This window comes from Cetorhinus maximus, chromosome 9 (assembly GCF_964194155.1).
Source record: "Cetorhinus maximus chromosome 9, sCetMax3.hap1.1, whole genome shotgun sequence".
NCBI lineage: Eukaryota > Metazoa > Chordata > Chondrichthyes > Lamniformes > Cetorhinidae > Cetorhinus > Cetorhinus maximus.
Genome location: NC_135887.1, coordinates 37715578 through 37725278, shown reverse-complemented (window position 1 = coordinate 37725278; position 9701 = coordinate 37715578). Strand labels below are relative to the sequence as shown.

The 9701-nt window shown below is 39.9% G+C and overlaps 1 protein-coding gene across 1 annotated transcript; it reads left to right on the top strand.

The window, feature by feature from the left end:
• The first annotated feature begins 1495 nt into the window (after positions 1 to 1495).
• On the top strand, positions 1496 to 7558 carry LOC144684578 (fibrinogen-like protein 1-like protein). The gene is made up of 3 exons (XM_078548535.1): positions 1496 to 1516; positions 5361 to 5440; positions 6116 to 7558. The coding sequence occupies exons 2-3, from the start codon at positions 5365 to 5367 to the stop codon at positions 6724 to 6726; spliced, it is 687 nt and encodes a 228-aa protein (XP_078404661.1). The 5' UTR covers positions 1496 to 1516; positions 5361 to 5364; the 3' UTR covers positions 6727 to 7558.
• Positions 7559 to 9701: the final 2143 nt, after the last annotated feature.

Genomic DNA, 9701 nt, shown 5'->3' with positions numbered 1-9701 from the left:
CAGTTTCCCATCTGTTCTGTGAGTTAGCTCCAGGCCTGTGGGTAGTTTGCTGGAGGTGAGGTGCATTATTGCAGTGAGGAAGATGGAGAAGAATGTTGATGCAACGATACAGCCTTGTTTAACTCCAGTCTTCAATAAGACAGGTGGTCCCATTGGTGAGGATCGTGGCTTGTATGTCACAGTGGAGTACGTGGAGGATGGTGGCAAATTTCTGAGGGAAGCCAAGTTTGAGGAAAATGCTCCAGAAGCCATTACAGTTTGTGAGATTGAGAAAGGCCATGTATAGCAGTTGGTGCTTTCTCTTGTATTTTTCTGAGAGAATTAGTTGAAGTGCTATCACCAGGGTCTTTAACAAGACAGGCGTTTGAAATGGCAACCAGCTGTTTAACAAGCCTCTGGGCAGCTGTTCCATATGCTGGCTTCAACTCCTTTATCAATTAGTATGGTGCCTTACGCTAAATGCTAGCTGGCATTTCAGCTTAACACTCCCATATTGGCAACCTACGGATCATAATTTAAAAAAATCTTATTGCCACAATCCTACAATCAGGGATTTGTATTATTTTTACTGAGCCAGAAGTGAATATTGGAAAAAGAAAACTAGGTTCACCCTCTTTAGGGAAAGGGGAGGGGTCAGTGGAAAGCAAACAGTCTTTTCAGGATCAAGTACGGATCAGGATCCGCACTGACGAGCTTACAATGGATGAACGACTGAAGCCAAACCTCCATAACAAACGAGGTAACCCATCACCTGAGCCAGACAAGTCTGCAGTACTCAAAGGCACTGCTGATGATTGACCAGCCAATGTGACTCAGCTTACTGCTGGGAAATGGAGGGTAGACCTGTCATGGGGGGTGGGGATATTTCTCACTGGTTCCAGAAGATCGTGCAAACCAAACACCTAATGCAAGATGGTCCTTGCTGCATCATCAAGAAGAAGCTTTCCAATGCTCTGTGATAATAACCTGCACAGTTTTAGCGAAACTCCAGCAGTACCACGCACACAATTCAAGGCCCGGAGGCCTTGGCTTTAGCTAAGCTCTGTGGACTTACATGAGCTTCTTAAAGGGAGAGAGTACATTATATACTGGGTAAGAGATTCGATAAGCTTGATAGCCAGATTTGGAGACTTCCAAGTAAGTGAATAATTTTCTGTATGTATCAGACACTTATGACCAAAAGAAAAAGCAAGGTTCAAAGATCCTGCAGAAATCTCAGCTCCAATTTACTTTTCATGCACCTTTACTTTCCACAATCAGGTGCAGTAAAGTAGCCTCTAACCTTTTGCCCTATTTATACTTCCTCCAATACCCTTCTCCCCCGTTTACATTTATGTAAATTTATTAAAATAATTACATTCATCTCATGCTCTAGTGAAGCCTGTTTGACAGGTGGTTCATGGAATGTCAACGCCTCTATTTGATGTCACATGATTATCACTTTAATATAGATCACCAACCTCTTAAAAAACAGAGTGTCTTCCAACCTCTCTCTGACTGGAATCCTGTTCACACTGTAAGTAACTCCATGTCTGTAGCCTTGCTTGTTGTTCTGAGCTGTAATTTGCAATCTGCTGTAGGGTAACAAATCTAAAGGTAATGGAGCAGGGCCGACCCTGCATTACATTCCCAACCTGCATGTGGTTTGTAAACTATGTTCAAGGTGCAGGATTTACAGAAATGTTCTGGCAGATCTCAGTTTTGATCTACACACTTCTTGCTGGTTTATCTTGAATCGTTATGTGCTTGTTGATGTGAACACATTTGTTTCCTTTACATAGAAGAGGCAACATTATACAGTTATACTTTGACAATAATGAGGTACTTCATATATGATAAGGAGATGACTAAATAATAATGGGTTATACATAACAAAATATTGAATTAATACAGGATATATGGTAATGAGGCATTTAATTACTTCAAAGTATATGCTAATGAGATATTTAATCTGTAGTGCAACAACAATAACTTGCATTTATATACTGCCTTTAACATAGTAATATTACCTTAACAGGAACAGGTGCTTAACAAGGGAATTATCTATCATATAGGAAGATATTAGGACAGTTGACCAAAACTTAGCCAAAGAGCTAAGTTTTTACAAATATCTTAAAGGAGAAAAGAGAGCTCTAGAGGAAATTCTAAAGCTTAGACTTAGGCAGCTGAAGGCACACCTGCCATTGCTGAAACAATTAACATTGTGGAATTTGGAGCTCACGGTTGGACCAGTGCAGAGATCTCGGAGGGTTTTAGGAGTGGAGGAGGTTCCTGAGATAGGGAGGGGGAAAGTCATAGAGAGATCTGAAAACAATGGTGGGAATTTTAAAATTGAGGCAATGCTGGACCATAAACCAATGTAGGTCAGCAAGCACAGGGGTGATGGTTGAATCAGACTTGGTGTGAGTTAAGATATTGGCAGCAGAGCTTTTGATGAGCTCAAGTTTATGGATACTAGTTTGTATAAATGAGAATAATCTATGGGTTGGTTGTACTATATAAAATTTGGCAATGAATGGTCTGTCTGATGGAGCATTGAATTTTAGCAAGCAATGTGGAATCACCTTGACAGACAGTCTGACAACACGTGGGCTTCTGATATCTGTAAACAGCCGTCTTTTTAAAAGTAAACATTAAAAACTAAAATGTTAATATAATCCACCAAACCAGCAGGTGAGTCAACACTTTACTTACTGTAGAAATGAAACAAACATCCTGAGCAAAACTCTGAATATTGGTTTAAATACACATCTACAAGCAGCGTGTTGCTGTATGGAGAGCCATGTGACTAAGTAATCCTGTGTTATTCTGACATCTCTGCAATGCTGTACTTGGGGATGCAAGCCTCTCTACTGTGAGTAAAGCCAAGTCTACACTAGTGCCAGAGTCTCAGTAGATGAGGTACCGCTGATAAGTCCCTTAACATTACAAGGGCAATTTTGTGCAGCAAGGTATTCAGCAAGACTCTGCACTGGAAGTGGAGGCTCACAAAAAAAGAATGTAAGCAATTAAGGAAGTAAATGAAGATACCAATGTTTCATAGATACAAAATGAGTCAGGGTGTGTATGACTTAAATCAGTTAGATGCTGGACTCTCAATCTCACCTTGACAACATTAAGTGGAATGTGCAGCAATCCGATTTGTACTAACCTTGCAAATGCTGCTGCACCTTCAGTCCAAACAGGCTATTGGAGCTTTTCTTTCACCAAAACAGTTGCATTCCTTAATGATTTCAAGAGAACAGACTCTTCTGATTGCTGAATTTGTGTGAGCTGTAATAAGCCACAATTATTTCTCACTATTAACCTGGTTCAGTTTTTAAAGCTCTTTGATCACCTGCACATGGTCCATTTCCAACGCTCCCCTTCCCTTCCTTGACTTCTCAGTTTCCATTTCTGGGGATAAGCTCTCTACTAATATTGATTATAAGCCCACCGGCTCCCACAGCTACCTCGATTACACTTCCTCACACCTTGTTTCCTGTAAGGACTCCATTCAGTTTCTCCATCTCTGTCGTATTTGTTCTGATGATGCTAACTCCCACAACCTCCGCACTTCTGGCGTGTCTTCCTTTTTCCTCGCCCGAGTATCCCCCCACACCCCCCCTCCCCCCCCCCATCAACCCACCCCGTCGTGGTTGACAGGGCCTTCAACCATCTCCAATGCATTTCCCGCACTTCTGTTCTCACCCATTTCCCTCCCTCCCAGAACCGATATTGGGTTCCCTTTGTCTTCACTTTCCACCCCACCAGCCTCCACATTCAAATGATCATTCTCCACCATTTCCGCCACCTCCAGCATGATGCCACCAGTTCTGAAGAAGATAGTCTGTTCAACTAGAAATATTAACTCTGTTTCTCTATCCACAGATACTGCCAGATCTGTTGAATATTTCCTGTGCTTTGTTTTTACTTCAATTTTGAAGCACTGGTGCATGATCTAGCCATCAAGCTTATTTTTTGATGACATATAAAATTTGTCCAATGATGAAGGGCTACACTATGCCAGGCAGTACTTTTGATTCCAATAATGAAAATATAAAATCAATGAGATGAATATTCATGTAAAAATGAGGGATGAGGATAATAGTTGGAGAGAAACATAGCCACAAAGGCTGTATTAGGTGGTGGCGGGGTGAGCGGGGATGGAAATGTTTCTCCAGCAGTGTTCAGGATTGCCTCCTAAAGTTTAGTGATTTTTGCTTACTGAGAGAGATGCAGAATCTTATAGAATTCAAAGAAACCTCATTCAATGGCCAGGAGAAATTTGTGGGGAAAAATTAGGAGTTAGCCATACTTTACTAAATCTCATCACTGTGCTAAACAAACAAATATGAACTGGAATATTGCACAGCAAGACAAATCAAGTACAGAGCAAACATCTGATGAACAATTGTCTCGCATCAATCTCCTTGCATCAAGATTGTTCAGTAGAGAGGGTGAGATAGAAGCAAAGATTTTTGTTCATGCATCTTCCACCTTTAAACATTTTCAACCCCAGGAGAAAGTCAGCTGGAAAGTTGCAGAGTTGAAAGAAATTTGAACACATTGTGGGGCTGGAAATGATTGGGACAATGATCCAGTAATAATGCCAGAAGCACATCAGCAGAATGTTTCTGCTGCTGATTCGAGCATCAGAGGAAGGTTCCCCTAATTTTTCTAATTCAAATCATGGGCACCGATGCTACAGTGGCCCATTATGGTTAAAAAACCAGAAACTGCTAGACTGTGGGAGATGGTTGCTAGGTCTCCTCAGAAACAGTATTCTGCAGCACCCACCACCCCCCACATAGTGAATGCTAAATCCACCACTCAGTGCTCTGGTTGCCTGGATTTATCATGCCACTCGTCGTGCTCTCTGAGCAGCTAGAGATGTGGAATTTCAAACCCCAGATCCCAACTGCATCAATGGCCTTGTTCCGAACAACTGTGATACTGCTACCACAGTGCCAGTGAAACTCTGGGACAAGGTCGAAAGTCATGTAACCCAAACTAAATTTTGGCCTTCTCTGCCACACTTCTGCTGGAGTATGGTGAGAATGGACCAGTAGAGCCATGGACTTTTGATCTTGTACCTTTGAGCATCTATGATCTTTCCTTCACATGCATAAGATTTCAAATTGCAGAGGTAACATTACAGCGACTGGAAGAGAAGCTTTAGCTGGAGATGCTATGACTACCATTAGGTAAAAGTGGAACCAGTCAGATTAAACTAGGAGAGTAACTTGGTCCCGGATGGATAGTATGTATTAATGATGCTGTTGATGTACTCTATTTAGTGTGACGGGTGGATTGTAAGTCACTGAATCTTTTATAAAGTGACTGTGACCACGGTCTCATGAATGATATTTTCTTTCCAGGAGAATGATGAAAATGGAAAAAGGAGCCCTCTTTCAGATTGGTTTCTTCCTCTTGCTTACAGTGGCAACAATTTCAGCACGTAAGAAATATTATTGCAAAAGTCAACATTCAGACCACTCACTCATGTTCCCAAATCTTCCGAGAATCATGCTGTTCATATTAGTGCTGCTATCGTTCTAGTCCCAGATCAGTAAAACGAATAAAACTGCTGAACTGGATGCAGAGAGGAACAACATGCCTACTTCCAATGAATAGGGATGCGCTGTGAAGGAAGGTTAGAGGTCCACAGTCTAAATATCAAATAGTAAAGGGGGAAACTCATTGAGGTATAAAAAATTAAATGTTACATATCAGCTAAACACAGATTGTGACTTCAATAAATCAGTACTGAGGGTAAAAGTGCATTAATTTACATGAGTGAGAAACAGTTTTAAAGTAGTTATGAGAATGAATTTCTTTTCAGAAAGAGGAATAAATACTTGGAGGGGCTTCCCATACAAAGTAATGCAAAGAAATATATTCAAGACTGAAATGAGAGAGTTTGGGTACCAGATGACATGGTTAATGAGCTTAAAAGCCTTTTTCATCCTTCATTTTTCTTATGAAAAGGGGATCAGTTAGGATTATTTTATTTTCTATTCATTTAAGGGACACTGCTATTATCTGAGAGTGACCAGAAACCTAGCTCCCCTATATCTATGTAGGACTATAGTGTATGGAATAAAATTGATGACATGATTATGTTTATCTTTAGTGCCACGTGACTGCACAGAGATTCAACGTAAGAGCAAGAACGCAACTTCAGGGCTTTATGTCATTCAGCCTGTACGATCCCCTCTACTTGTGGTCAACTGTGTCATGAATCGCAATGGTGGCTGGACAGTGATTCAAAGAAACAGAAGAAGCAGCAAGATCACCTGGAGAGAAAGCTGGACCACATATAAATATGGCTTTGGTGATGTGATGAATGACCACTGGCTGGGCAATGAATACATCTACCTTTTGACCAAGCAGAATAGGTACAAACTGAGAATAGAGTTTAGAGACTACAGAAATATATTTAAATATGCAGAGTATTCCTCTTTTTACCTAGAACCTGAGAGTGGGAAGTATACTATCAGACTTGGCCCATTTACTGGGAATGTTGCTGATCAACTGACCCGACTTACAAACACTGCAATGATTGATAACCAGGCTTTTACTACAAAGGATAGAGATAATGATAACTACCGAAGTTGTTGTGCTGTTAGTTATGGTGGATGGTGGTTTGATGCTTGTGGATATGCGTACCTTAATAACAAGAGCCCATACTGGTCTGGAATTTCCATTTTGAAAGTCACCATGATGATTCAAGCAACATGTTAACTGGGGCTTCAAAGAAAGATATCAGTTTGTTTGCCACTCTTATTTATTCAGTGGCCATGAATATCACATAGTTATTATGGAAGAAATCAAATTATTTCCAAGAGTATAAAATGCCAATAGTATGCAGTATCCACTCCAGTCTTAGCTCCAACTTTCTGCTCAGGTAATCAATACCACAAGCAGATTTAAATATACTCTGAAATACACTCTTCCCCCAACACTGTTACCCATTATTCACTACTCCCCTATTCCTGAATGCTTACTATCCCCAGTTGTTGCTATTTATAATAATCTAGAAGCAACTCATACATACTACCTTACTTAGATAGTATTACTTCTGGGCATCTCAATATTCATCATTGCTCCCACCCATAGATTGGTTCCCCAGCCCCTGGTTAATGGTCACAGATGAAATGAATCCATTTCCCTGAAAGTGGTGGTGTCCAAATTTCAGGGCACTAAATATTTACATCATTCTGGGATGTTTCTGAATCTTTCACATGGCCAAAATAACACTGCATCTCACAACATGCAAGGCAATCTTGATGTTTTTGACATTTCAATCAGCTTTTGCAAAATACTAATGCAGGAAATGATATAGCCAAAGCACATGTGAACATGCTTAAAGCCTGGGAAATAATGCACAGCGACGTGTAACTGTGTAAGGAGCGTTTTCTGACTGTGATTTGGGTGTTTCTACTGGGGCTAACTTGGCACTCTTATCCAAAGAGAATTCCATAAATCTGCTTCAGCTTTTTTACTGAACTGCCTTAATAATCAATGTATGTTTGATTACTGTGATCTAGTCCAATAAATTCACATGAGGAAAGAGTTTATGTTTGTATTCTTAAAACTACAAGCATTTCTTATCTGATTTTGCCATGAAATGACTCAGCATTATCAACAGTTCAAATATTTTTAAAATTCCATTTTTAACTGATATCACCAGTGTTGATGTGTCACTCCAGGGCTCAATTCATTCTCTCACCAAAACTCTTCTTGCCTTGGTTAGTTAGTGTGACTGAGCCAACACCAACCTCAATAGAAAGAATGGCAGACTCAGGAACAATGCGATCCATCCCTCTGTGACATCTTTTCCTCAGTGAGGAATCTAAAACTGAGCACATTTCAATACCAAGACCATGGAAGAAATACTGTTTTGGCGGGGTTATAACAGGTTGCTCCTGTACTAAAATAGTGTAGAGCAGAATTTGGTGCAAGCATGTTAAGTATTTGCAAAAGAACTGAGCCTTTCAATTTCTATCCTGTACTGAGAGAGAATTAAATATTACAAAAGTAGGAGAGAGAAATACTGAGGAAAGTTTAAGTATGGGAAAGATGTTTTAAGGAAAATGAAATAAAGACAGGAAGCAGGTAAAGAATACATTTTGTTAAGCTAGCCAAGCGTCTCTGACCTGTGCAGAAACCCATGATGACAGAATCATCACATTTTACAACATTAAATTCATTTATTCCCCATACACTGCTCATTTTTATTTTCAAATATCTCTTCAATTCTCTTTTGGAAGTTATTATTGATTCTGGTTTTATGCTTTCTTCTGATGAAACACTGAATAACCCTCTACACCAAAAAAAAATCTACCTTTTTTGGTCTTTTCTTGCTGATCTTATTTAATGGCTTCTCGTTACTGATTTAGTAACCATCCAAAATCACATTTCCCTCTTTACCTTATTAAAAGCCCTCATAATTTTAAACATCACGATCAGGTTTTCCCTCAACTTGCTCAGTTCTAGTCTCTCCTCAAAATTATAGCCTCTCATCACTTGTTTCACCTTAATCAATCTCTCGTGTACCCTCTCCATGATTTTCCTAAAGTTGGATACCCAGAACTGGATACAATATTCTAATTGTCGCCTAAACAATGACTAATAAAAGTTTAGTATGACTTATTTACTTTTGTACTCCTTACCTCTATTTATAATGTATAGGAACCTGTATGCTTTCTTTATCAACTGACTTTGCCAGACTTATCAATTTTAAGAATATTTAAGAATATCCACACCAAACAGCTAAGAAATCCATAGTGCTAGTTTCAGAAAATAAACTCTCTTCCCAGAGGGATACACCTCACTTAATGTGGGCTAGGGAGCTGTGGCAGAAGCTGGCAAGAGTCCAGCTTTGGGAACTGCAAAGGTTACATGGAGCTGGAGCTTAACCGGATGAAACCTGCACAGTTGATCAGCACAAAGCGCAAGGTCAGCTTCTGCTACGTGTCACCTTAGGATCATTCTAACCATTTGTGTTAGGCAAATTGGATCCAACTGAGAAGAATGACCATCATGCATTGATGATCTGTCTCTCCAGGTTCTATCAGTGAAGCTGAGTAACTGGAGGGCAACGTTTGTGAATGAGAATACTGAGTACAACAGGAAGATAAGTAGATGCCAAAATTGGATCCTGATCAAAAAGCTCAAGGAAAGGATTAAGGCTCTAAAGATGAAGGTACAAGAAAGTAGAGGGGCAGATGTAAGTGAGGAGATTGTCAAGGCTAAGTGGATGGAATATTCAGTAAAGTGATCAACAGAAATCAGTGATACAGCCAGGCTAGCATTTGACTTCAAGAATGAATCATCTGTTACAGAGATGTGTTGATGTCAAATACTAAATTTCAATTTCATCTGCTGGACTCACATATGGAACTTTTTTAAAAGGCAGTTTCAACTGTTAAAACAAAGAAACTGACTTAAGATGGCTGCCACAGGTCAGCTGACATCTCTGCAACTGCAAATTGGTCAAGACTGAAAGTTTCCAAGGTAGATTACAATTAGGAGATGTCCAGGAAAATCTCTTGCCTCCTATCACCATTTGCATTATTATAAAAGCCATATTCCATTCCATCAGGCAGAGACAGAAAGTCTACAGAGACAATGGCTGCATTAGGGGCTTGATATGTTCTTCCTGGTTCATCACAGGGAAGAGTAGGCCATTCAGAAGTGACATTATAGAAATAACC

Coding starts and splice junctions, on each gene's coding strand:
- LOC144684578 (XM_078548535.1), top strand. CDS start 5,365: ATGATGAAAATGGAAAAAGGAGCCCTCTTTCAGATTGGTTTCTTCCTC. Junction 5,441..6,115: donor AGTGGCAACAATTTCAGCAC/GTAAGAAATATT, acceptor GTTTATCTTTAG/TGCCACGTGACTGCACAGAG.